The 27,853-nt window shown below is 37.9% G+C and overlaps 2 protein-coding genes across 2 annotated transcripts in view; one reads left to right on the top strand and one right to left on the bottom strand.

The window, feature by feature from the left end:
• The window catches only part of LOC111332842 (exosome complex exonuclease RRP44), a 19,350-nt gene extending 2,737 nt beyond the window's left edge, over positions 1-16,613 (top strand). Inside the window, exons 5-26 of the mRNA XM_088733840.1 lie at positions 1,345-1,427; positions 1,597-1,689; positions 1,823-1,842; positions 1,975-2,023; positions 4,655-4,828; positions 5,324-5,371; positions 5,982-6,050; positions 6,831-6,968; positions 10,254-10,400; positions 10,571-10,687; positions 10,888-10,989; positions 11,323-11,387; positions 11,470-11,554; positions 11,645-11,772; positions 11,948-12,034; positions 12,141-12,297; positions 13,465-13,685; positions 13,778-13,868; positions 13,972-14,049; positions 14,168-14,320; positions 14,645-14,767; positions 14,984-16,613. Coding sequence (XP_088589966.1) covers positions 1,345-1,427; positions 1,597-1,689; positions 1,823-1,842; positions 1,975-2,023; positions 4,655-4,828; positions 5,324-5,371; positions 5,982-6,050; positions 6,831-6,968; positions 10,254-10,400; positions 10,571-10,687; positions 10,888-10,989; positions 11,323-11,387; positions 11,470-11,554; positions 11,645-11,772; positions 11,948-12,034; positions 12,141-12,297; positions 13,465-13,685; positions 13,778-13,868; positions 13,972-14,049; positions 14,168-14,320; positions 14,645-14,767; positions 14,984-15,040 — 2,285 coding nt within the window. The 3' untranslated portion in view covers positions 15,041-16,613. The remainder of the gene's footprint in view (positions 1-1,344; positions 1,428-1,596; positions 1,690-1,822; positions 1,843-1,974; positions 2,024-4,654; positions 4,829-5,323; positions 5,372-5,981; positions 6,051-6,830; positions 6,969-10,253; positions 10,401-10,570; positions 10,688-10,887; positions 10,990-11,322; positions 11,388-11,469; positions 11,555-11,644; positions 11,773-11,947; positions 12,035-12,140; positions 12,298-13,464; positions 13,686-13,777; positions 13,869-13,971; positions 14,050-14,167; positions 14,321-14,644; positions 14,768-14,983) is intronic.
• LOC111332831 (uncharacterized) lies at positions 15,225-27,853 on the bottom strand. Its single transcript, XM_022938290.2, has 10 exons — positions 27,268-27,853; positions 22,089-22,217; positions 21,688-21,858; positions 20,904-21,020; positions 20,380-20,496; positions 19,504-19,626; positions 19,203-19,325; positions 18,865-18,990; positions 18,659-18,781; positions 15,225-16,949 (listed from the first exon to the last, which is right to left on the bottom strand). Exons 1-10 carry the CDS (start codon positions 27,851-27,853, stop codon positions 16,825-16,827), a joined length of 1,740 nt encoding a protein of 579 aa, XP_022794025.1. The 3' UTR covers positions 15,225-16,824.

Genomic DNA, 27,853 nt, shown 5'->3' with positions numbered 1-27,853 from the left:
ACACAATTACTGGTGAACCAGTAGTTTCCATTGTGGTTGTAGTGTTTACGGCGACCAAATCTAAATTCTCAAGTTCAAGGGTGTGTCGCTCCAAAATGCGGTTAACGAGGTGTTTGGGACTATTTTACTGATCAAAATGACAACCCAAAGTTGACTGCACGAATCTTTATTCTTGAAAGGCAATCGACCACGAACCACAATCAATGACGAAAATAACGATTATTCTGACAGTCAATCAATCTATCGAACGATCGATCGATCGTAAACTGAAACAACAATACAATGAAGTTTTATCAATCTAACGAAAAGCAGCGGAATACATGATGAAAGAATCGCATGTTAAATACTGGGCTCTAAAGTCTATAACGAGATTAACATTACAAGGGAAACAGAACAAAAGTTTGGAAACAAATTAAAAGAGTTTTGATGACTGATAAACAGCCCATTGTTCTATCTAAATGATGGGCGTTCACTGACTCGCAAATTGGCACGAATTTGGCCTTTAAATCTTAAATCTATACAGATCATTGCAATATTTGTTTGTATATTGTTGCCCAACACTGAAAAGACTGGAGAGGGAAAAACAAAGTTACAAAGGTACTCACATATCGGTCCCGCTTGTGCCAGAGGTTGAGAAAACGAAAGGGCGAAAGTTTACCAAGGCTATTCAAAACTTACTAAGAACTGATTAAAGGTACGCTAAAATTGCCTTTTATATGCGCGTGGTGATGCTGAAAGGTCCGATTACAAAACCAATAGAAATACAGACAAACAGATAAGCATTGTAACTATGTGGCTATCTAAGATCATTCTGAAATTAGTGAACTAATCAATAATCAATCAAAAAATGAGCCTTCTGGCTAATGTCCTTAACAGTGGTCCTTGCAAACAAATGAAACAAATGGTCTAAATTGAACATAACATCATTAAGAACGTCATTAAGAACCCCAACCGGCCGGAGGCAAACCAGTTGGCTATTTAAAAGTGTGGCCAAGGAGATCCTTGGCCAAGGATGGCCAAGTGTGGCCAAGGAGATCCCCCTAACATAGGGCTACCGTGAAGCAAATCTAGTGGTCAGGGTGGGACTCGAACCCGGGAGCAGCGGATTACGAGTGCGACACTCTAACCACTCCGCCACACTGCCTCCTATTACTCTTAACTCCTATTACTCTTAACTAGAAACTTTTGGTCTTGATAACCTCAGGAAACTCAATGGCTGATGCTTTTGCTTCATCAAAAAAACATTCATTAGCTAAATTATCAAGCGTCTATCAGCATATTCATGTTAGTTTTCAGTGTCTAATTGTGGATTGAAATATTTGTCTTGTGTATTGGTGTTCACAGCTCAAGAGTATGTTGAAAGTCTAGAAGGATGTGAAAGTTTAGCTGACCGACTCGCCCTCTCCTCCAACATAGGACAAGATGAGGTATTGCAGCCATCTACATTTAGGTGACTTTTAAGGTTTGAGTGCTTCATCATCTGATTGTTAAGCTGAGGGTAGTATTTACTATTTTGATCATATTAGGTCATGATATATGCTTGAAAGTCAAAGTTGATTCCTTGCTTCGTTTTGTTGAAATAAAATTATTTTGTAGATAGATGACAAGACAAGAAGAAAGTGGGTTTACCCAGAACATCTTCCACTGGCAAAAATACAGGCTGGACTGAAAAGTGGCAAGTACTTACAGGTGATTACCAACCTGAGCTACTGTGATGTCTAATTTAGCTTGTGTGCAATATAACTGAAAATTTTTAAAAGTAAAACTTTGCTTCTTTCTTAATATTTGATCTTCTTTCCTTGTTTTTCTCTATATATTTAAGGGTGCCTTTCACAGGAGTAGGTAAGTACAATATGTTTCAAGCAACAATGCATTTGATGTCAAAAAGAGTTGATATTTGAAGCCAATTTTCTGTACTTTTGAGCTTTTCAAAGCTTCCTCTTTTATTGTTAACATTTTATTTAATATCAACAGAGAAAACTTCACAGAGGCTTATGTGTTTGTTCATGATGGAGACAAGCAGGTACAAATTTGAACAATGTGATGTGATGATGTGTACATTTGACATGTTACATTTAAGGGCAATTCCACATGAGACACTGAAAAAATAATATTTTCATTTTTGGAAATATATTTATTTAGTAGATTTAATGTATTTTGAAAGCTTGATAACTATATTGACTGGAATTGTTAAAATTTTGTCACTACTTGCCATGCCCATTCCATATCAGCCACTCAAAAATTTATATTGCTTATGATTAAAATTGGAATTCCACCCACAATTTTAACTCTGCAATTAAAATTCTGCTAAGGGGAGTAAGGCATTCATTTTGCCACGAAAGTATAGCTATTACCTGTACCTTTCAACTGTCAAAGAAAATCTCAGAAATACTTAATGTCTTCTTCAAAATAAATTTTCAAACTTCTGTTGTGGACATAAGGTAATGTCCACAATGTTTGCGCCTTCAAGTTTAATTTCTAGTAAAACTGGAATCTCAATTCAGAAGCTGTTTATGTTGTTCTGTGAGCTTGATACAAGGATCATTTTAGAATCAAAATGCTGTTTGCATCTCACTTTGGTTATTCAGAAATTTCACCTAAAGTTTGATGTAGACATTACGTTGTGGACATTACAACATCCTTTTTTCCCAAAATGATTTGATATTCTCCTCATTTTCTCCAAAATGATGATGGAAATCAAGATACTAGTTCTTCAACTTTAGTTAGGAATCTTTTCCTTATTAAAAAAAAAAAAACAGTTTGATTGTTCATTTAAAGTTCAACAATAATTTGAAGTAAACTTTAATTGCCTTGTCTACAAAACTGCAACTTTGAAAACATGGGAACGAAGAATGCTCTAAATGGACTTACAAAATGTACTAGCCATGATTACGTACACAAAACAATCATGCTTCATCAAGCATAGAAAAGATCTTTAAATCAATAAAGTAGAAACTATATCATATAGTTACTTAATTGATATAAAGATCTTTTCTATGTCTTTTTGAAGAAAGGGAGTAGTTAAAGGACCTGTGCTCTCAATAGTATTGATAATAATAATTACTTTATTTCAGTGTCAAACTTCTAGCTAGCCTGTAATAGGCTTACTAATCTTTTCCTTATTGAAAAAAAATGGTTTTATTGTTCATATAAAGTTGAACTATAATTTTGAATGGTCAAAGGACCAAAGAAAACTGAAGAGACAGGCTGTGTTGTTATCTGCTCTTCCATGAAAGTCAACTTTGAAAGCTCCTGCTCTGTGTAGATATCTAAAGGTCACCATCTGGTTTTCTACACTCTGTGCTCTGCCAATGTAGTAGTTGGTGAGGTACTCTACTGCACAGGACTGGTCTACTGTAATATTGGGCTCAGGGATCTTGAACACATTGTACCTTTTCACATCTTCTTTTAGCTCTGCCTTAAACTTTTTGTACCTTTCTGTGCTTGTTTTTGCCATGATAATTCACTAAGTAAGTTTTGGTATTTGATAATGTTAGAAAGAGGGGATGTCAGTTAACTGGTCAGCAGTCTTCATTACTGAGCATGCTCATTACTTTATGCAATCAGTGAGCATGATGTCATTCAAAACACCACTGACTATGTATAATATAAATTTTTTTTATTTCAGAATTTCTAAGGCAATTTCAAATTTTGCTAAATTAAATTCTTTATTTGGGTTTTCTCTGGTTTTAAAAAAAGGTTTTATAAAAAGGTATTTTTGCTGCTTCTGTCCAAGTTTACCTTGGAATTGCTTTATTTTCTAATATAATCATATAACAAAGCTTGCTAAAAATGGTGTGTATACTCAATAAAAGGCTATTAAATTGTCCTGAATAGAAGTAAACATAATGCAGTTATTATAGTTTTTTTGGCCATGTTATTATCATAAAATAATTAACATTCATAAATATTATGGGATAGCTTATAAGCACCAAAAGAGCAATAAGGTATTGCATTCACACATAAGGTCCTTAAAATTGCATGTTATATCAATACAATACCTTAATACCATTATTTTTACCATATCCCCAAATTGTAATGTCCACAACAATTTTTCTGTAATGTCCTCAACACATGTTTTTACTTACTGCAAACACACAAAGCTATTCTGGGTGATTTTTTCAACACAGTTATAAACTTTCATCTTTAGGGAACATTTTAAACCATTTTACAAGTTTATACCTTTTAACATTTCACAGGAAAATGGAATTAAAAATAATCACTACAATTATTGGTTGATTTTTTTGTAATATCCACAACACACATTCTTTGATTTATATCTTTGCAAGGAAAATACACAAGTTATTTCTTTTTTCACAAAAATGTGGGGGAGGACCATTAGTTTCTAGGCCCAAACAAAAATAATCCTAAAGTTATATTACTAAGCACTTAAGAGAGAGATCAAATGACAATTTTAGCTTCTGAACGTAATGTCCACAACGTGGAATTGCCCTTAATTACATTTTGAACTTCTGTAGCAAATGAATAATTACTCCTCCCCTAGTGTAAAGAGTCAGTGTTAAGGCCGCAATAATTCTGTAGTCAGTACAAATTGAAAGAATAGAACTTAACATAAAGGGTCAGAGAAAATGCTCTAAGCACCTTGTCAGAAATCACACCACACCTAGTCATGAATTTGTTTCCCTGTGGACAGATATTTATTCAAGGACTTGTAAATCTCAACCGTGCAGTACACGAAGACATTGTTGCTGTGGAGATTCTTCCAAAGAAAGAATGGACCTGTCCATCATCATTAGTAACAGCAGCAACACCAGCTGAACATGATTCAGCTGGTGACGATGAAGATAACAACAGTATTGATAAAATGGTACGCATATGATTGCTACTCTATGGCATCCAAAAGCAAGAGATTATGATGTCCCAATTAATTTACAGGAGAGTATGTCCCATTTATTCAAAATTAGGAGAACTAAGATTTTTAAGAAACAACAACTTTCTCATCTGCTGCATAAAGGTTGAGACCCAAGGTATACTGACATTCACTCTACTTCCATAAATATAGATGTCATCATTTGTTGAGCTTGAAAATCTCTCTCTATCATCTAAACCTGGGCATTCGCAAGTGCCAACATTGTACATACGAGCTTGCTGATTAGCAAAAGTTGCAATTAAATGTCACTCATTGCTGCAGTCTTTTACATAAGAGTGTTTATTGGTATCTAACATGTAGTTCACATTTCCTCTCATTGGGCTTGCTGTGGTACTTTTTCCTTTACACCCATCCTTTTGGTCTCAGTTCTCCAGGCTGTCTTTTAAAGGCTTTACACCTTGACAATGACAGCAAGGGTTTGTTTACTTTTAGACTGAATCAAAGAAAAAACTGGAAACAAAAAAAGTGTTGTCAGGAAAGGTACGTAAACTATAATTGTTTTAACAGACTAAGAGGGGTGGTAAAGTATAAGCTTGCATGCAGGCTATCAAATAAAGAACTTTGAAAGGAGTTATTCAAATTTGTTGGGAAAGTGGAAAAAGAAGTAATCCTAGCTCATGAGGGTAATTAAATCCTTGACCTTCAATTTTTGCACAGTGATGTTCCACCACAAATGGATATTTTTGATGGCTAGGGCTAGACAACAAGTATTTCCTCTGTTTAATGAACTGAAAACATTTTCCTTTATTCCACCTGTGAAATAAAATGTTGCCATCTCTCTGACTCTAGTTACACACATACACAAAGCTTTCATATTTGCTGATCATAGTAGTATGTAGCATACCCAAGTGTCATATGTGAACCTTGTTATGGCTTACCTGACCACTGTAATTCAGTAGTACAACATAGTCTCCTGAAATCTGTAGGTATGGGGTCTAATTCCTTACAGATCACTCAAAGTTTTCCTCATTCCACACTTGTAGTAAAAACAACTCGGTTCTTTTCTTAAATATAGCCTCTTTTTACAGGCCAAGGTTGTTTACCTGGATATAGTTTGTAGATTGATTTTTATGTTTTTCATTGTGCACAGGTTGTTGGTGTTATTAAAAGAAACTGGCGCCCATACTGTGGAGTGCTGTCCAAGTCTGCAAAGTCTCAAGTAAAGATGGTTTTTCTGACTTTCTTTAATTTATTCTTCCAAACTACATCTTAAATGTTCATAGTAAAAATTACACATATTACCTCTCATTTGTGGCATGTTCTTCATGACTTGTATTACCGGACGTTACAGGATATGTTGTGATTCATACTAGAGGAGAATAAAAGCAAAGAATGAAATATAAGAGGTTCTACATGTAAGGAGATTACAGAAATTTTGACTATGGTTAGTTTCGACCATTCCACTGAACAAATAGCAAACACAACAGTGGACACTACTGAGTTATGGATGCATGTGGGAGGTTGCTAAGCATGAAAGAAGGGTAAGAGTTGCACAACATGATGGGCAAGAACGACTCTAGCTTCTTGAGTGCTTAGGAAACCTGCCATGTGCATCCATAACTCACTAGTGTATGCTGCGGTGTTAACCATTTGTTTTAGAACACAACATTGATACATCGTAGCACAAGAATTCCCTTTTATTCAACACTGAAATCTTACATGACCAGAAAAAACAAGTGCGCAAAAACTAGTCTTTGCATTTGCTCACCCTATGCAGTATACACCCATGTGCAAATGGTGGACACTGAAGTGACCAATCATAGTGCATGCTTTATACAGTATACACCCATGTGCAAATGGTGGACACTGAAGTGACCAATCATAGTGCATGCTTTACTTTGGTTATGTTATAAAATTTCTTGGATTGAGAAAATCAGAAATAAACAATGACAACACCCTGAATACGATTATGACCATTATCCACTTTGTCATTGCAAAGAGCACAAGACATCTGTTTGTGGCATCAGAGAGGAGAATTCCTCGAGTTACCATAGAAACACGCCAGGCATCATCACTTGAAGGACAAAGGATTGTGGTTAGCATTGATTCATGGCCTCAGAATTCAAAATACCCTGTGGTGAGTAAAATTCCATTTACACTTTTTGAGTTATTTTTTTAAAAAAAGTAACTATATGTTAGCGTATAGATTGGTGTATTGTGGTGTAGTGTAATCTGATCAGCGCAATTTGGGTGTATCTCTAAGCAATCTGATTGGCGCATTTTTCGATGTCGCACCAATCAGAGCGTTCTTGCTAATTTGTGGTTTGACAGGTCTTCAAATTTCAGCGAATCAACGCTTGAGTCGGAGAGAGCGGTTCGCGAATTAAGGAAATGTATCAGTCGTGTTGGAAAGTGGTGGAGTTGTGATCGTTGTACGACTATGCTTATTCTTCCTTCTGAAGGAGACTGAGTGGAACATGAGAAAAATTTTGAATCAAATATTAATTCAGATGTTGATAGGAGCAACTTCAGGATATTTCATTGCTATATATGAGTTAATCAGCGATTCCAATTTTGAATTTCGCTCAAGGAACGAGGTAAGATGACATCTACAAGAGTTGTAAGACCATCTATTCAGTGTAATGGTTCATGTCCTTCGTGAGGAGTTTATCGCTATGATCTGTCTGGATTTGAAAGGTCGTCAGGGAACTTTTTCTATCGATTAGCGAGTTAAAACGTGCATGTTTTGTGTACAGCTCCTTCACTTACGACGCATACACCGTCAGCTGAAGGCCTAACACGAATTTAGCGCTATAGCGTGCTGTTTCGGAAAGGCTAGTTTTACTGACTCTGGTAAATCTTGCGCAAGATATTTGCGTAAATCATATTTGATTGATAATCGTTTTTTTTTTTTGCCATATGGTTGTTCTTTTAGCAGCGGTTGAAACGACCACCAAGTTACATTTACTTTCTGCGTCGACTGCCATGTTACATATCCGTTTCTTTGCTTCTAAAAGTTCTCCATGAATTAAATATTGTTTAAACAATACTTTCCCGTTACAATTGCGTGTTACTTTTTACTCGCCAGTATGGATTAGATTTTTTTAGATGAAATGCCATTTTCCAGTAAACGACGCAAATTTTATGACATAAATCTACCTCAATGAAAAATATTTCACAAGGGACAGAATGGTACGGTCGGTTAATTTTCCACGCATTTCTCACGTGCTTAGACGTTTTCTACCAATAAAATTCGCTTATAGCTAACCTGGACTTTACCCTATTGCGTGTCAATTTCCTGTAAACAACCTGCATTTTATCACGTATTTCGCACGCAAAGGGCAAAGTCCAGATAGGCAACAACCAATTAAGTAGCCCACCTTATTATCCTTTGAAGAATGATACTTTCTCTTGGTTCAATCTACTTTCACTTGTTCGAAGAACGGAGACCGGAAAATATCTTTGTCCAGAGGCTGTAAGAGATAAAATAGAGCTTCCACTACAAAATTATATGGAAGAGTATTTTGAGGCAACCATCTATTACTGAACAAGAAGCTATACGGAGCCTATTTTTGGGCCGGATTTGTGGATCAGCGGATTGAATTGGTTCGAATTGAAGGCTTTGCTGTTTTAGCAAAATCGCTGTCGAGTACTTTTCATGGTTTGTTAACATGGTGAGTTATGGAGGCTAAGACTTCGGAACAAGTTGATGCCCTCCATGAAAATTTGGAATTACTAAAATCGCCGAAGGAAAAGCGGGATCACTCAATAAAAAGTTGTATTTGAACGCGATGACTTTATTTACAAGGATTTCTCTTGCTTACATCTAATAACAAACCTTTGAAGTTTTTTTGCCTCGGAACGATATATCACAGAAGGCATTTTATAGACTTCAAGATTTTTGACTGATTGAAATTAAAGGTATGTGGCAGTGACTTCCACAAGTTTTTTTTTTTTTGGTGAGAAAAGTACAATTGTTTTTTTCGCAATATATATTTACGGATGGTTTCAATCGCCAACGCTTACATAAGATGGTTGTATTACTGTTCTCAAGGGTTGTTGTTTTCATCAGTACGTTAACAATAGTAGTGATTCACAGTATTAGGCTTGTACTTTAAACAAATAAAGTTAAGTTCACTCGAAAGATGAGTATAAACTGTAACAAGCTTATCGTTGATGCGCGGCCAGTACTTCAAATCTGACTGACACTCGATGTCAAAACTCAACCTCGTTCCCTGGATATGCCACCACATTACTTTACGCCGATTAAAAACTGCACGCTATTGTGCATTTTCTTGCACAGGAAAAACCAAACATAATTTTTGATTCTGGTCCTTAATGGTCAGAATGATAACTAGGACTTTGTCTCTGACGAAGGAACGGCAATAAGCACAATTTGAACCTACGAGCAGGTTGTTGTTTAGTCTCGTCATGCAATGTTGGAAAGAGAGATAGCGTTGCGTGATAAGTTCAAATTAGGGCTGTGGAGGGGACTGCAGGAAGCGTTGTACCAATGCAGTTTATTTTTGCCAACAATTCTGACACCAGCATCAGTTATATAGTGTCCCATTCCAACCTACGTATCCAAAAAAATAACTCCTGCATGCGTAGCATGCCTATGTTTTAAGTAGTGTGGACAAGTAATTTTGTGATGTTTAATGTGGACTGAAGCTTGTACAATGACTATTTATTTCTTGCTGGACTCAAATTGAATGCTTGCACACTTGCATATTGCAAGAGATTTTGTTAATCTGCAAATGAGAAAAATATTCATTCGTTAATGTTTGCAAGTTAGAATCATCCATGTCTTCCAAACGTCAATAGGCCATTTTACAGTTGTGTACTTAGTTGCCAAGCCTTTGATTCAGAGTGAGGCTGAAGGTGACTTTGTCATGATAGAGACCTGTATCTAGTTAGCATGACAACAAAGTGATTTACATTTGAAAGGTAGCAAGGTTTGTATCATAACAAGGTCACCCCTAGCCTCACTCCCATTCAAAGGCTTGGCAACCAAGCACACAACTGTAAAATGGACCATTCTATTCTTTCTATCAGATGTGGTCAGCGACATTTCAAAGGGAAAGAATTTGCTTGTTGTCTCACCAATTTGCTGGTGGAAGAAAATCTTATTAGCAAAACTTTGCAAGTGGACTAAAGAGCTAACTTTGAGCCCTGTCGTGGATTCCACATTCATGATATTTAAACCTATTTTGCAAATTTTGTTTTTTCTGGAGGTTCCTCTTCCAAGCTTGAGAATAGATTTGTACCGTTTATTTATTGGGGCATCATGTCAAATAACATGGGAGTAACCAACGTCTTTGGAGGGGGGCGGAAAGGAGAATGATTAGGATTAGCAATTTTTCAAATGGCATAGCTGCAATAAGTCCATTTTGATTCACCGTTTTTTATTATTGAAATGAAGGGACATTTTGTCCGAAAACTTGGTGCCATTGGTGACAAAGAAACAGAAAACGAAGTTCTGTTATTGGAGAGAGATGTACCTCACTTGCCGTTTTCAGCTGCAGTACAGAAGGATCTTCCCACCATGCCCTGGTCAATCACAGACGAGGTGTGAAATAGTGATTAACTCTCTTCGTACACGCGTATTGATTCTCGCAATGTAGTTGCACGTTTTTGTCGAATTTAATATCTTTAGATGAGCATGAAGTATACCGAGGGAGAAAGAACAAGGAAATTATTTTTTTAAAGTCAGCCGGAAAAATATTGATTTTTATGTAGGATTTCAAGAGTCGTTTGGACTTGCGGCACCTTGCTGTGTGTAGCATTGATCCTCCAGGGTGCACAGACATTGATGACGCATTACACTGGAGACTGCTGCCGAACGGAAACTACGAGGTAAGTGAAAAATGACGATTATTTATACGGGGGTATGTTCTATTTATTCTCAACCTTATAGGTAATGTGAAGAATATCGGCTGTCTGACTGTTTTCTGAGCTTCAAATACCTTGTTCAAATCTTCAAATGTTTTTTCGCCAAGCCTACATTATGTTGTATGATTATGATTAATTGGACCGTCTTTATTATTCTTCATCAGGTTGGTGTACATATCGCAGATGTCACACATTTTATCAGACCAGGTACAGCTCTGGATGCTGAGGCAGCTAACAGAGGAACTACTGTCTATCTCACAGATAAGGTGACTTACAGCTACATAATTTATTTGATTTAGGCACTTTTAAAGCTTTCGCGAATGCGATAAAGGGACGGCACGCGTAAGTCAGTTCAGTGGGCGTGTTTAGCATGGAACTCATTTTTGCTTTATTTGATCACAATGGTTTTTTTTTTTTTACTTAACTGTTTGCTCAGCTCTCTCTGGAACTCTGTCTTTCTAACCAGTGGTACAAGTGGGTCTTATTGAAGTCTATAATCTTTGAATTGAGACTGTAAATTACATCTCTAAAGTCACTCTGTGGGAGTTGAAATCTTGCATAGTTGTTGGTATTGACTTGTAATGATCTTTCTCATACAGCGTATCGACATGGTACCAGCACTCTTGAGTTCAGACTTGTGTTCCTTGAGATCTAAAGTGGACAGGTTAGTTAGTTTAATATTAACAGGTTTTTGCACGGTACATATCTGATGCAAGTTAACTGACTAGATATGTTCCTCACTTTAGGCTGGCATTTTCGTCCATATGGGAAATGACACCACAAGCTGAAATTGTTTCTACAAAGTTCACAAAAAGCATCATCTGTTCTAGAGTAAGTAAGTGTGGGTTTTAATAGCAAACAGCGTTGTAAACTGGAGGCTATCTGCAGTTAAGACAAACAATCCTGTGTTTAAACTTTCAGATTTCCTTCACGTATGCTGAAGCTCAGATGCGAATTGATGATCCGACCCAAACAGATGAAATAACTCTAAGCCTAAGACATCTCAACTTACTGGCAAAGATTCTAAAACAAAAGAGAATCGAACAGGGGTAAGGAGACTTAAATTTAAGGAAACAGTAATGCACGTAATTCTTGATCTGAACTCCAAAATAAACCACAGTGGACTTGAATTCTTCTCGTACCCATACACTTTGCACAACTACGTTTTATCAGTTCCTTTTTTCATCTTCTTTATTCATTCATTAATTTACCTTCTTATTTCAGGGCTTTAACTCTTGCGTCTCCAGAAGTTCGTTTTCATATCGACAGTGAGACACATGACCCAGTGGATCTTCAAACAAAAGAACTCAAGTAGGCTAGCTATTTATTAATGTCAAACTTTTGCAGTTTATTTTGAATCCTTGAATGATCGCTTTATGGATTACCCACTCTAACTTTTGTTTTTTTGTACTTTTAGGGAGACGAATTCCCTCGTGGAAGAATTTATGTTGTTAGCCAACATTTCAGTCGCTAAGAAAATTTTTCAACATTTCCCAGAGTTTGCCGTTCTACGAAGACACCCTTCCCCACCTCCTGCAAACTATGATTTGTTAGTAAAGGCTGCGAGCTCCAAGGTGAGCTCCTTTGTCCGGGTGTTTTTCAGATTTTTGTTTGGAATTGATGTGTTGCATGTGGAATGTTCTATTGCACTTCACTTTATATTCTGAGCTCAACACTCGCCCATTTTGATTGCCTGCCTCTCGCCTTTAATTTTTTTTTACCACGGCATCGTTGGAGGTAATTGTTGTGTTTGTTAGTTCTTTACGAGGTTTCTTTGTAAAGCTAGGTCGCTAGGCAAAGGCCAGGCCACTAAGCCCTTACTACTGCTGTCCTGTTCTTTGCGATCTACACGTGTTTCCTCGTTTGTGATTAAAGCTATTCAGAAACTCAACCTGTGTGGTTTTTCCCTCGTCTGAACGCAACAGTAATGTTATCTTTATTACGTAAAACCTTGCAATAATAGAAGAAAAAATTAAAGACAATTAATTTTGAAAAAACAAAAACAAAACAAAAAGCAAAAATAAGAAAACAGTACCAGTAATGACGAAATTTAAAAAAAATCGTAGATGAGACGTGGTGGCGCAGGCTGGACGGTCAGCGCGCTGGATTTAGGGTTGAGAGGTGAGGTGTCGAGCCTTGCCCTGACCCCCCAACCCTAAGCAATCAAAATGGGCAAGTTTTGAGTTCAGAATATGAAGTAAAGTGCAGCAGAACATCCCTCACGTATGACATCAATGCTTGCCCTGATCAATGAGTTGTGTTTTTGGGCAAAACACTTTACTCTCACCCAGTTCCTCTCTTCATCCAGGAGTATAAATGGCCACCGGAGAACTGTCATGGAAGCTTGAAGAAATGCAGGGGATAACTTGAACTCGAACTGGCATCCCATCCAGGGGGCTTGGACTAGCATCGCAACCAGGGGGGAGTAATGACACTCCTTGTTACCTCCTGCCACAGAATCCGGGATAAGCTGTGGCACCTTGGGTGCCTCCTTGTTTGCAACATAAAACCTTCTGTCTCTTTGGTAGAAGATTTTGTGACATTGAAACACACTTTGATTGTTCGTCATCAGTGATGGGTTATACTGCAATCTGAGATTTATTTGTGAATTTTACCCCCTCCCCACCCCCCTTGTAGCCCCCTCTACTGTGTAACTCTGCTGCGCAACTCTGCCGTGTAACTCTGCTGTGTAACCCTGCTGTGTAACACTGTTCTTAGACATCACTTGCGTATCTGAATAGGGAGTCCAACTTGAAGTGGACAGTGCTAAGTCTCTCGCTGTTTCCTTGGATGCTGCTAATATCCCGGATGAGCCTTATTTCAACACTCTGCTTCGAATTATGGCGACACGATGCATGATGCAAGCGGTTTACTTCTGTTCAGGCATGCTCCCGGAAGAGGAATTTCAACATTACGGTTTGGCAACTCCAATTTACACTCATTTCACTTCACCAATCAGGAGGTGTGTACTGCTCTAATGTTCCATGAATCTACTACCAATTTAACCTCTGTTTATTGTATATTTCATTAACCTGAAACTTTTTCTACCTTTAGATATTCTGACATCTTGGTACATAGACTCCTAGCTGTTGCAATTGGTGCTTTAGATTCGTATCCAGACCTCCTTAGCAAAGACAAAACACAGGTGGGTACCACTAGGCTCCATTCTCTCGCTCTCAAAATAAGTGAGTTATCTCACCACGAGATTATTTCGGTCGTCAACGTCTTTTTTTGCTCCTCGGTTTCAGAAATTATGCAATCATCTGAACTTCCGTCACAAAATGGCCCAGTATGCTTCGCGGGACTCCATTGACCTGCATTGCCAGGTAGCGTGGTTTGTAATGTCATTCTGTTATTATAGTTCTGACTTCACAGAGTTTTCGTTTTGTTTCTTTTTTCGCGCTAAGGCTGTTTAGCTTATTTCATGGAATATTCTCTTTTCAGCTGTTTTTCCAAGGAAAGGCAATAGAAGAAGTAGAGGCGTTCGTGTTGTTTGTTCGTAAGAATGCGCTTCAAGTTTTGATCCCAAAGTATGGCCTTGAAGGAACCGTGTTATTGAACAAAGAAGATGGACCGGGGTTTACCTACGACGAAGAGGTGCTTTTCACTTATAAATTTGTAAATACATTGTCAGCTTTGATTTGGCAGAGAATAACTTCATTAGTAAGCATTGGTTTGTTTGACAAAATCGAAGGAATAATCATACTAATCGTGGAAGGTTTCTGGGGGACACGTGATGTGGATCTTTTCGTGTAAAATCTAGGTGATAGAGAACGCAGCGAGGGCAAGTGTTCATTACATTCCATGATGACATCACATGATCAATGCTCCAACACTTAGTTTACCTTGGTAACTTTGGTAAATGACAACAAGAATGATGTCAACAATTACCATTTCTTTTTCATTTTCTTGTTAATCAAGGAGCCATCCCTTACAGTTGGTGACGTCACCTATCGAGGGTTTGACCGAGTGGCTGTCAAGATTAATGTCAACAAGTCCTTAACAGAAAATAAATTTTTATCCTTCAGCCTCGTCTCCAAAAAGGTAGTTATAAAGACTTCCAACTACACAAACAAACAGATTTCACATTTTACATATTAGGACAGGAGGAAAGCTATGAACATACCGTAGTGTGAAAAGTACTCAAACTGTTTTCTCATGTATTCGTTTATTATAACGACTATAATATTCTCTGGTCATTGAAACAAAATAGTTTTACTCGTCCTCATTTATTAAATTATCTATGTGTTTCTATGACAGGGCAGCAGTACAGAGGACGTGACAGAACCTGTTTCCAAGAAGACTAAGTTCAACTGAATGATTCTGTTGAAAGATTGGAGAAGAGTGAGTCTACAGATGAAGAAGGTTGATACGAAGTGTAAAGGAACTGAAGGAGACCGCAAGCGACTCAACACAAGAACGACAGGGTTGAAAATGCCTCTGACAAGATGCTATCGGGATTTCAAATAGCGCAGTGCGCGATTGATTTATCAAAAACAAATTGTTCTTTTTCATTTATTGTTTTTATTAGATAATGTACTACTGTGGGTAACCGATGTCTAAATGGATCGGTAAGGCACATTTAAAAATGATTGTAGAAAAAATTGCGAATCTAACGTTTAATATCTCGCTACGCTCAATGTGAATTCATATCTAATGCAAGCATCATGTATTTTACATTTCTGTACAATTTAAACTGTCAGATAACTGCTATTCCTCCCTGTCGCGAGACTTGCAGGGACGTCATTACATCTGGATATTCCTTATTTGGCTAGAGTACCTATGATTATTTCCCTCCCTCAAAGTTATATTTCAGTGTAAAAGTATCTTATTATCTGGCCAATTATTTTTCCATTATTATTATGAAAATCCGATCTTTTGTTGACTCCAAGTATGGAGTATACAATGGAGTATTTACACTTCCTTTGATGAAAGGCTTATTTGGTACCTCATGAGAAAATTCAAATGTTTTTTTTTTTTTTAGATTACAAAGATATAGAGATTTAGCAAAATTGTTTCTTACTAAAAAGAGATAAACAAGTTTTACCCATGTACTGAAGTTACACAGCTATCTTATGTCTTTGCTGCAACTGACCTGTTGTGACGTTTTAAAAAACAGGTTGGATGAAAATCGACTGCCTATTTCTCCAAAGATTGTGCTGACGACTGACGAATGGTTGTTGCTCTAAACTCGTCATTGAAATTGGCGACAATGGAGCTACATTAAAATGAGATTTTTGTGCTGACGTTAAATTGTTTAGAGCAATTTTCGATTTAGTGTCGTAAAACCAAAGTAAGTGCATCAGCCATTCAGAAAAAAGGAAGAAAGAAACTAAAGTAGAAAGTCTGAAGCGCGGGAAAACGTACGCGGGGAAACGTGCGCGGGAAAGCCTCCTTTAGATTAGTTTTGAATTTGATTGATTTAGAGAATGGCGCGAGTTTCCTAGGCCAATCATACAATAAAGGAAAGCAAAACCAACGCAATACAGGATTATTTTAGACACTCAATTGAAAGTTGCTCTAATATGCATGTGAGACAATTTATAAACTTTCCACTCCATCAAGGTAAATTAAATACAACAAAACACTTTCCGTATTTACACTCTTCAAATACCCTCTACGAAGAAAGGTTGTCAAAATAGCCTTGGCTTCCGACAAGACTTTATGAATTGAACACAGAACTTTGGTAACTTTGATTTGTTCAATGAACTTTCGGGCGAGCCTCTTTTTTTTTATCTGATTCTCTAAATCTCGTCAAAATTACGGTCATGAAATCAAGTCCACTCTCCTGTATAAGTTCAATCCAAAGGTGGTCATTATACGGCCTCTCGTCGTTTGTCAAGCAGAAGTCCTCGATAGGTTGAAATAAATATTCTGATCTATAATCTAATGCCCTGCAGTATGCTAGAATTACATTGAAACGATTCTGACTCAATAATTGTCCTTTTCCTCGGGAGACGAAAACGTTATTTTGATAATTGGATGTTTTTGATCCATCAGAATCTTCGGGTTCCCTAACAGTTTACATTCTTGACCCACCTGGGCGAGTGATGAAGCCGTCAGAGTATTTCACTAACATAACACAGGAAACGCTGTTCATTCTACAAACACATAAAGCCGTTTAAGTGTTGCCGCAGACCAGAGGGACACGTACATTTGTAGCTTCCTGGCGTGTTTACACATTTATGCTGACAAAGGAATGAATATCTGGAACATTCGTCAATATCTGTAAGCAAAAACCACTCTTGTGAGAACGTACCTTGTCTAAAGATTATCCGACAGTTGTAAAAACTTATGTTTACCATGAGGTCATACACAGACTGGGGACTGGGGCGATAAACGTGGCACAGGCTGCGCGAAGGAATAGAATCTTCTTAAACTTTGAAAACGTAAGTAAATGAATAAAAATTAAATAATAATACATATATATCTAATAATCTGATAAATACAAGAAACTTAGGTACGAGAAATCTCTTAAAGTTATACATTAAGTGAGCTCATTATTATTATTATTATTATTATTGTTATAATTAAAAAGGATTATCGTTTAGGTCAATATCTTCAAAAGCAGAACAGCATCTTTTATGAAAGAGTCTTTATTCTTTAGTTTCTCCCAAATATGTACCGTCTCCAGAACAGTTTCTCGATATTCAATTTTTCTCGCAAAACATCATAATGATAATAATAACCTTTATTTTAAGAGGGTGACACCAATTACTTTGAAAAGTATTCTCCCTAGTGGCCCTCTAAGGCACCCACCCATCCCACCCCAGGGGAGGGCATCCATCACACAGTGATCTCGTGTGTGGGAAACTAGGGTCTCCTGCCCCAGCCCTGCAGGAGACGGGACCTCCATTTATTTGTTCCCAACCATTTCTTGATGTTATAGAAAGGTAGCAAATTCTTCTCAATTATTTTAAGACCCTGAGTGTTGGTCTGGCCGGGGCTCGAGCCCTCGACCTCCCGCACAACAGTCCAGCGCTCTATCCATTGAGCTAATCGGGAGGCGGTCCACCTCCTAATTCGATATAGAGCCATAAGAAAAAAAGAAGTATTTTGTTACCAGGAACTCTCAAGAGATCTGTAGTTAAACTACAACTATTATGGTGGAATGTGGGTGTTTATCACTATTAGGTTTATCACTAGTCGTTTAGACTATTGTAATGGACTTTTGTATGGCCTTCCTAAGTCGCAAATAGCCAAATTGCAACGTGTGCAGAATGCTGCGGCTAGACTTGTACTGAGTTTAAGTAAGTATTCACATATTTCTCCTGCGCTTTGTCAACTTCACTGGTTACCAGTACAACATCGTGTTCATTTTAAGATCATAATTTTAACATTTAAAGCTATTCATGGATGGGCGCCTAGGTATATCATTGAACTAATTAACATCAAGCCTAGGTCTGTATATGATCTTAGATCAAATCAAAGTTTATTACTTGACCCTCCTAAGGGGAAAATGCTTGCCACGTTGGGGGGGGCAGATCATTCTCTGCTGTTGCTCCGTACTTATGGAATGTTCGGCCAGCTGAATTACGTGATATTCAATCATTTTCCATTTTAAATGTAAGCTGAAAACTTATTTATTTCGTGCAGCTTTCTCAAAGTACCCTGTCTGACAATTACTTTTATTAGTATTACTACTTAAGTTCCTTATTAAAATCCTTATTCCTAATTAAGATCCTTATTATGGATATTCCATATTCTTCTTATTTTTAACATACATTGTTAATATTAATGTACATGTAATCAGTTTTATGTAGTTGAATTTACTGTAGTATTCTAAGTTGTTAAGCGCTGTTGATCATTGAATGAAAATAGCGCTCTAGAAGTTATTAAATTAAATTCAATTAAATTAAATTTCCAATCGGAAGTGAATTTCACTCCAGTTTCACTGTACTAAGAACATAAAAAGCCATGATCTGTTGTGTTCACCTTTGCAGGATTTCCTGTCAGACTGTAACATAAACCCATACTTGCAGGAGCAGCGGTAACTTCCTGGGTAGTTCTGACACACTTGGTCACAACCGCCATTGGAGTTTGCGCATTCGTCCTCGTCTGAAATAAGTTTGTCAATGACATCAACCTCAAACCAAAACCAGATTTGATGCAAAGTCATTTAACGACGGCAATCTACTTACCGATGCAGATCTTGTGTCTGTGATTAACAAATCCCTTGGGACAATCACAAGTGTGGCCTCCAATAGTATTGCGGCATCGGGAGGGAAGGGGGCATATCCCAGGGTACAATGCGCACTCATTTATATCTAAAAACAAATTCGTTTATTCATTCAGAATCTCTGAACGGAAAAGTATAAATTTAGGGGTAGACACGAAATTTGTTAATCTAAATGTACGTGTTCTTCAACTTGGAAAAACGAAAGCGAAAACACTCAGTTGACATGGTGACAGCTTATGACGTGATAAATAAAATCGTTTACCATAGAAAAGCACAATAAGGCGTTCGAACGTTACATACCAACACATGACTTCAAGTCATCGCTGAGCTGGAATCCTTTGCTACATGAACAGAAATAAGATCCAGGAACATTACGACAATTATGGTGGCAGCTATGGATACCTCGTGCGCATTCGTCGATATCTAAATCAGCAAACGAAACCAACACATTAATATAAAATACACACATGAAACGTTCAAGGGCAGAGTCTACCCTTGTCCTTGCATCACAAATTTCATGCAGTCTTAGAATCTGTTGCAACTTAAAGCAGCCGTCGATCGTCACGTCTTTTCAGACACTAAATTATGTAACACTTTTCACCTGAACAGGAAATTCCATTCACATTTAATTCATATCCCTTGGAACATGTGCAGCGGTACCCTCTGGGCGTGTTGATACAGTTCTGATGACAAACACCTTTAAATAAGCTGCACTCATTCACCTCTGAAAGGGAAAAATACACATCAGAGTGAGTGCCGTCAAACCTGTTTCAAACCTGTATCCTGTATCAACAGGGAAATTATCGTCACTACTTCACAGCAAAGCTGAAAATTTCATCTCAGTTAATTTATATACCGCAAATTTTCACAAATCCATGGAGAATGCGTCTTTTATCAAAAGTCTAGGTTTCAGATTTTGGTCAAGCAAACGGTTCAAGGTGGTTTAAACATTGATTTCGAAGCTCTTGGCAATGTGAAGTAAGAGATAAGACGTTTATTATCATAAAACGTTCGCCACATCTGAGTTTAAGAGATAGCGTATCAAGAAAGATGGTTTTCTTATAGATAAAGAGTTCTACGTGCTTTACTAAGAAATGATATACAAACTGATCCACATTACGCTCGAGTGAGCTCGCATGTGTACGACACAAAGTGTTTCAGTAATGTTCAGTCTATATCCTGTCAGGTAATTGGTAGGAGCGACAACAAACATCTACAAACACGCCAACTCGCCAGAAGTTACTTTAGTGAATTAAATCGCGAATGTGACAGCTCAAAGTCATACACTGTATGACTTTGAGCTGTCAGTGAAAATAGCCACATACGGTTGATGATCGTATCATGATCGTATCACGATGGTACACTTAACGTGCAACAAAAGTCACGAACTTGTCGCAAAGAACTTAACATAAGTATCTGAATGATGTTTGGCTGCTGAAACTTGAAAACCAATGGACACTCAGCGTCCCTGACTTACCGATACATGTTTGGCCATCTGGACCCATGGCGGTACCTGGTGGACAGGAGCAGTTTCCAAACTCGGTACACCTCTGAATACAAGCGATATCATTTATCGAACACTTGGTCTTCTCTTCTGCAAATAGAGCGCACGCAACAGTTATGTTTATGTCCAGTTTCGATTGTTTTTTTCCTACCAAGTAACATTCTCTGTTCTGAACTCGGCTGAGTAACTGGCTACGACATAACCCATTCATCCGCAAAACGAGAATACATCACTAATCAAAAGTCAAATCTCGCCTTAAATGTCAAGAAAGAAAAATTCAAATACTTAGACTAAAGCGATGGTAATTATAAGTTTCTTCTGCCAAAAAAAGATATTAAAAAGATGAGAAAACAATTTAGCAGATATGATTAAATCAGTTGATCATTTATATCAGTGGTCATGTAACGAGTATGCTACCTTCTATACGTGAACTTTGCCCTAATATTGTTAACCCATTACTGACAAATATAAACGAGGTGGAAGACTCCTTGATTTACCTTCACATGTAACCTTGTCTGACTGAATCTTGAATCCTGCCCTGCACGAACAGGAAAATGAGCCCGGGGTATTTTTACACAGCTGCGAACATGGCGAATGCCGGCACTCGTCAATATCTAAAACCAAACAAAAATGGAGCAGTGTTACCAGACGAATGTGGTTATATACATTGGAATCATTATATCATACTATATGTTATAACATAACCAAAGTAAAGCGCGCGCTCTGATTGGTCAATTTAGCGTCCTCCATTTGCCCATAGGTGTACGCTGCTGACGTGAGCAAATGCAATGAGTATTTTTCCGCGCGCGCTTGTTTTTTCTGGTCACGTAGGATTTGTTAAATAAAAGGGAACTCTTTAGCTACAATGCATCAATGTTATGTTATAAAACAAATGGTAAACACAGCGTACACTATTGAGTTATGGATGCACGTGGGAGGTTCCTAGGCACGAAAGAAGCGTAAGAGTCGCTCGAGGCGATAGCCGAGAGCGACTCTAGCTTCTTTCGTGCTTAGCAAACCTCCCAAGTGCATCCATAACTCAATAGTGTACGCTGTGGTTTACCATTTTTTAATTATAGTACTGCCCTTGCTGTTGTTGCCTTACGGCGTGAAATTCAGTGTAGCTAAGGATCACGAAAGAGTAATAAATTCGGATGGAAACTTTGTCTGTCAAGAGTCCTTTCCTTTGTGTCTTCCTTTAAGCAATTCTTAGTATATCAAATGGTGGAAGGCTGCAAAACTTTCGGCAATTAACGCTTACTGCTATAGAATTCCACTTACCATCACAGGTGAAACCATTCATGTGCAGCTGGTAACCATCCTGACATGCGCACTGAGGGACACCGTCAACTTCGATACACTTATGATCACACTTAAGCCCATTTCCACATCCGGTTTCAGCCAGTTCGGGAGAGGGAGCCTTGGTCCCACTTGGAGAGCGAGAAGCTCCGTCTGATATGAAAATAAATACTTATTACTAGATCGTTTGTTTAGTGATTGTGGTGAAAGATCTATTAATGCTATCCCTAAAAGAAACATAATAACAAAGCTGGGGTTATTTCTTGGAGAGAAGGAACTGTGGCGAAAAACAGTTTTGAAACAGGCAAAGAAAACTCTGAAGCCAAGTGTGATGATAAGTCCCGCCGATGTGACAGAGCAATAACTGGCTTGACATTATTTACCTGAACAAGACACGCCGTCACTTTGCAGGGTGTAGCCATATTGGCATTCACATTTCGCTCTACCCTTGCTTGACTCGCGGCAGACGTGTTCACACTTTAGAAAGCTACTGGCACAAGAATTCTTCACAACTATTAAGGAGCAAAAAAGAAAAGCAGAGTTAACCAGCATGATAATATGGTGAATGATATGACGCTAGATAGCTTGTTTGTTTTGCGATGGAATTTTGTTTTTCCAAAGGCTTTAAACGACTGGATTGCTTAATTTCTAACCCTGTCGCAATCTCTACTTTGAACGTGACTGATGGAATTTCTAAGTAAATACATTTAAAAGTAATATAGCGTCCCAAATGATTACGACTTCTTTATCTCCGCTTTAAGCTGAAGCCTTCAGTCAAGACAGCTCAGTGGCTGGGAGATTCAAGATGCTTTGTACTGACTGCCACCCTAAGATAAAGAAACTGATGCAGGATTGTTTTATACTTCAGAGGACTTCGTTAATCCTTCAGTTGCTCAATGTAGAACGCTGAGTTAATTTTTCGATGGAACAAACACATCTTTTATTCTCATTTAATGCCGACGCGGACCTTACCATGACAAATAGCCAGAGGGTTTCGTTTAATTATCAGCTAGAAGAGGAGCTGAAGTTGAAAAATGACCAATTATACTTCATGGAATTCTTGCGAGGTAAAAATAGAATTTACGGAAATCTCTTTCCTAGAAATCCTATCATCGGATAAGTAGGTGAGTTTATTCCATGACATTATCCTTTTTTTACTGAACTGCAGCTGAGCGGCTACAATTTAGTAAAAAGCCAACAGCCATTGAGATTAGATTAAAAGACAAGCATGTTAAGTCTGTTTACAGATATTAAAGGTTCCTTCTTTCTGTAAAATTTGCTGATACTTCTGATATCTCTTGCATGTCCGCTGTGTGTCCAGACTAGTGAAAGGTTATATCAATCTAATAATCGACGGTAACCTCACCTGACTTGCTCGACACTATTTCCGTAAGTACTTTACCGACAAGTATGAATGAACAGAACAGTCACGGCTTTCTGCATCGTGAGAGGTATCCCGCGCTATTTTATAATTTCAGATTGCCCTTTGTGGGGACTTCCTGGTTACTTAACGATAATTTGTAATGGAGCAAAAAAATCAAGGAAGCATCAGGAATTTCGCTTTTGCGCATTTAACCGTCTTTGGGGAATTGGTTTCACAGTTTTCGTCGAGAAAATCTGCGCTTTTTTGATTATCAGATAAAATGAAAATGTGGGATATGGCTTAATTTCAAATTTCTCGCAGAGTTTGTCACAAGTTTGGGCCTGTAAGTTCCTTATTGCGGAGTTCATCGTGCTGTAGTAACTTGACTTTCTTCGTGTAATGCCACCCTTCACAGGCCGGCCGTTAGTTGAAGTGTGATTAAAGAATCCCACCAATCAGGGTTCACGAGCACCGGAAAAGCCTCCGGAAAATCCCTTGACAGTCAACTCGTCTCATCCATTTGGTACATGACAAGTTTTATTATTTTTTTTTTTTTATCTGTCGTTATCGACGATTTGGTAACAGATAAGCGTTTATACTATTGAGGTTATTCCTTGCGTATATTCGTGTGTGTGCAAACCGTATTCAATGATTTGTTTCATGAAATCGGCCCTTGCTGTATATTGTTTACCCGTTTTTGCCAAAAGAATTTTTTATAAAAGTCAACGGTTCTTATTTGAGATGTACGTGCCGATATAAAAACTCATCGGAAATGAGCAAACTCCTGAAAGGAAGTCTCGAGCTAATTTTCCCACGAAATGACTAAAGGAGATAGGGACAGCTAGGGTGACCTTATAAAGAAAAATACCTAATGCCCTGGACTATAGTTTACAAATTAAAGAAAACAAGTGAGGTCGGCCACGATATGTTTGATTCTTCCTCTGTTAAAAATGAAAAATAAAAAAAACTGGAGTTTCATTGAAAGCTTGTGAGGAGGCCACAGGGTCAAAGCTAGGAACCCAAACGCATTGATTGAATTAAGATCATAATTGGATCTTTTTTCGGCTCCGCACGCTAAAACTCTCACTGCCTTATCACATTCTATGCCCGCATTTACCATCTACAGATACAGGTTAACATTTTTAAGAATAGATTTAATCTGGTTATTGGAAGGCATAAAAAAAAAATCCAAAAAAAAAAACAATAACAACAAATGTCTAGGTGCAAGTGACCTTGCACCTAGACATTTTAAAGAGCGCCAATAAATCGAAATGATACTCGTGAAACTCGTGATTAAAACCAGCAACTCGACGACTTGCGTGAGACATGGCTCTTGAAGTAATTATTTAAAAACCGCAAATTAGTGTTCACTGGAGCGAGTCAGTCACTTTTGCCAAAGAAAAAGAATGTGGAACTTCAATAGAAAATCTTCAAAGGGATCGAAGAGTTTTCATTTCTTCGATCTCGATGTGCAAGGAGAAAAAGATATTGAAGCAGAAGGGTAGAGATTAAAAAGAAACAGTGAGCTTGATGTAGATGGAAGATAAATTTTTAGTTCACACACACATGCATGCATGTATATATATGTCGAATTAGAAAAATACAACGACTACGCTCTCCTCCCTACAAACCTGTTTCGTGATTGCTCACTCATCGATGGATCTTAAAAACGGAAAAATCGAAACGAAGACTTCCTCTATCTGTATAAATATATGTATCAACAAAACGCAAAGCTCTTCACATTGTAACTGCACCTGTTTCCCGCTGTGCCAACATCAAGTCAGCATCTTTTTCTCATCACTCCATTGTTGTTTAGTAATCCTTAGTTCTATGCGAAAATAATTACGATAGATTGCGTATCGTAATTATTCAATTTCATTATTTCGGAAGTAAGTCTTTTTTTTTCTGTCTTCGCCCTACGAGGGTTCAAGCATCATGTAAAAAAAAAAAAAAAAAAACCTTCAGTGGCTAAGGGGAGGAAATTTCAGGCGGCTATATCAAAGATGAGGAAGTATGAAATCGGCGGCAGTCATCTCGGCGTGGAACAACCAGCCAACTCCACGACAAGCTACGGAAATTGTTTGGCACTTCTGCTTGTTCAGAAAAAATATCTCCGTGTATTAAACGTAGAAGAAATGCACTCGGCTATAAGAAATAAATCATATTGACGTGCTTAATGGTGACCTCAATTAAAATTTCCAACGAAAGATTTTCTTATTGACATCCTCTTTTTGTTAGTTCGCTTCTTGGCCTAAAAAAAGTTTCTCGAGGGAAAAACATGAGGTGAAGGCTTAACCCTCAAAAGCAATTCTCCTTTAAAAGATTAACTAGATATTGATATCTCATGAAATCTCCTGCTGAATGAAACTCCACTCAGCAATCATTTCAAGACGAAATAAACAGAAAATAATGAACAGTGAGCTCAGAAGTATCGTGGGGTGGGAAATAAAGTTGCGAACATTTGACACAAGGGTGGGCTGAATAAATTGATCGTCGGCAAACAGGAAATGTAGTCATAACCAAACTATTAAGTACTTTCCTCTTCATTATTCTTGAACAAATACCTATTTTTGATAACGAAACATGTGTCAACGTAATCGACATAAAAAATGTGCGGGCGTAAATAAACACCGAGGGGTTCTCGGTGTTTTGAGATGATGTTTGCATTAGAGATTTTCCACAAATCCTGTTTGTTCATCGCCTCTAATTGTTTTTATCTTCCAACTATCCAACTGGCTTCAAACTGAACTGAATGAAAAAACATAGTTTTGATAACACAACAACAAGGGACCGGAAGAATGAAAGGGTTTGAAAAACAAATTTTTAACCATTTTTCTATTGATTGTGACTTAAAAATAACGTGTTTCACTCAAACACGCGACCTTTTTACCTCTGAAATGCCAAGGACGATTTCTTGATGCAGAATGTGTTTTCTCATCATACAACAGAAAGGCTCCATTTTCAGTGAAATATAATTTCAGTAGCAGATTTTTCACATTTTCTTCGTACTCGGAGCTGAACAAACTGGAAAGAATGTTGCTCTGTGAGGTAAATCAACATCGTTACAAGTTTGGAAAAGTAGCAAAGCGCCAAACAAAAGCAAATCACGAATCTTAAGCATTTTTTCCTCATTTGGTAAGTATGACTGTGGTTTTCCGAGCTTCCTTCGTGAATATCCTTTCCTCACAGCTCTTCAGCTACTTGTTCAGTCCGGCGAAAACCGCTAACGTGCCAAACGCTTTCTCTGCAGTTATCTTATCGCGTGATTACATCAATACCCGGACTTCAAGTTGCTTGTTGACCCCGAATGAGATTGCGGCCGCAAAAATGTCGTCTTCTCGGTAAATGAAAATCAGAAAAAACATTTCGTAGTATCTCACAAATGAAACATTCATCCCCATACATGACGAAGGGAACATCAAGAAGAAATTCTGAGCACAATCAGCAACTCTTATTTAACAAGCTTACACAGCTGCCAGGCTTACAAGTATCTAAGGAAAACCATGTTTCACAGCTTTCTCCTTTTAATTTAACTTAAAAAACGACGCTGCTATTGCGAATTCAAACAATACCTCAAGACCACAGGGTAAGCTGCAAACGGGGTAGATCACGTGATCTAAGGTAGGAAGGATGACAAATTCCTCTCACTAATGACGGTATTTTGGTTCAGAAATTTGAGATTTATATGGGGCCATTAGTCGCTACTTGCTTGTTTGAAAACACCACATGGTCGTTTGAAAAACGTTGATTGAGTTGTTCTATCCTTTATGATTCTTTCATGGCCTATCACTCCCAGAATAACACATGGTTAGAATATAAACTGTACAGATCATTTTTTTTAAGGGTCCAACGTGGGCGACATCTGTAGGTAAATTTTGCTCCCGACACTCGCGTTAGAGGTAACAGAAAATTACTTATACACGAGTCACTATTTTTTTGCAACTCAAATAACCACGGAAACTCCCCAAATAAACCATGCAAAAATAGAACCACTCACGTATTTCTCAATGACCCTTCTACTTTTGATTCCCTGTACGGTATAATCGGTGTAAATATGTTGTGAACCGGAACCCACAACTGAGCTTCCGGTTTAAATGCTTGCATTCCTCTGTTAAGCTTAAAATTCCTTTTATATGAGCCATGTTACTACTGCTTAGAATAAACGTTGGGAATAAAATGAAACAAATTGAAACACTCACCTCGTATAAATTTGCCCTTGGTGTCTTCCCATACTTGTGGGTGACTGTGTTTTCCTTCGCATTCATGGTAGGTCTCCAGCCAAAGCCTGGCTTGATTCCTCAAACCACGAGGAATGGATGGTACAGCCATTTCCAGGATAATTCTGGCGGCCAAAACGGAGTAAAGGGGTCTCCGCAAATCTCTGTATTTAATCTTGGACCAAGTCACACCAAATGTTCGGCGTATGTTCTTGTGAAGCGTAGCCAGCTGCTTGTTTTCCCTCCGCTTGTTTTGCGTCGATTTAAAAGCGCATTCGTCTACGTTCCACAGCCCGCCTTCCTTCGATGTTTTGTTCAGGGAAGACTCAACTAATGCCACCCGCTTGACAAAATGGTGGTCGTCCATAAAAATCCTTTTGCGAGACTTGGTCATGGCATTCTCGGTCAACTCGGACGCATCAGTGATTACTTCGGTTCCTTGTTCGTCAACAACAAGTAATGATTTGTGGATCACAGGTCGAATTCGTTTTGATCGAGCTTCACACGATTTAAATACGCATATCATATACACTGCGCACATAAGCGCACACTTAACTTGCACATTCAT

This window comes from Stylophora pistillata, chromosome 9 (genome assembly GCF_964205215.1).
Source record: "Stylophora pistillata chromosome 9, jaStyPist1.2, whole genome shotgun sequence".
NCBI lineage: Eukaryota > Metazoa > Cnidaria > Anthozoa > Scleractinia > Pocilloporidae > Stylophora > Stylophora pistillata.
The sequence above is the reverse complement of the archived record's forward strand: the minus strand, read 5'-3'. Positions and strand labels throughout refer to the sequence as shown.

Coding starts and splice junctions, on each gene's coding strand:
- LOC111332831 (XM_022938290.2), bottom strand. CDS start 27,853: ATGAATGTGCAAGTTAAGTGTGCGCTTATGTGCGCAGTGTATATGATA. Junction 18,991..19,202: donor TGACTTGAAGTCATGTGTTG/GTATGTAACGTT, acceptor ATTTGTTTTTAG/ATATAAATGAGTGCGCATTG. Junction 16,950..18,658: donor TGACAGGAAATCCTGCAAAG/GTGAACACAACA, acceptor TTTTGCTTACAG/ATATTGACGAATGTTCCAGA.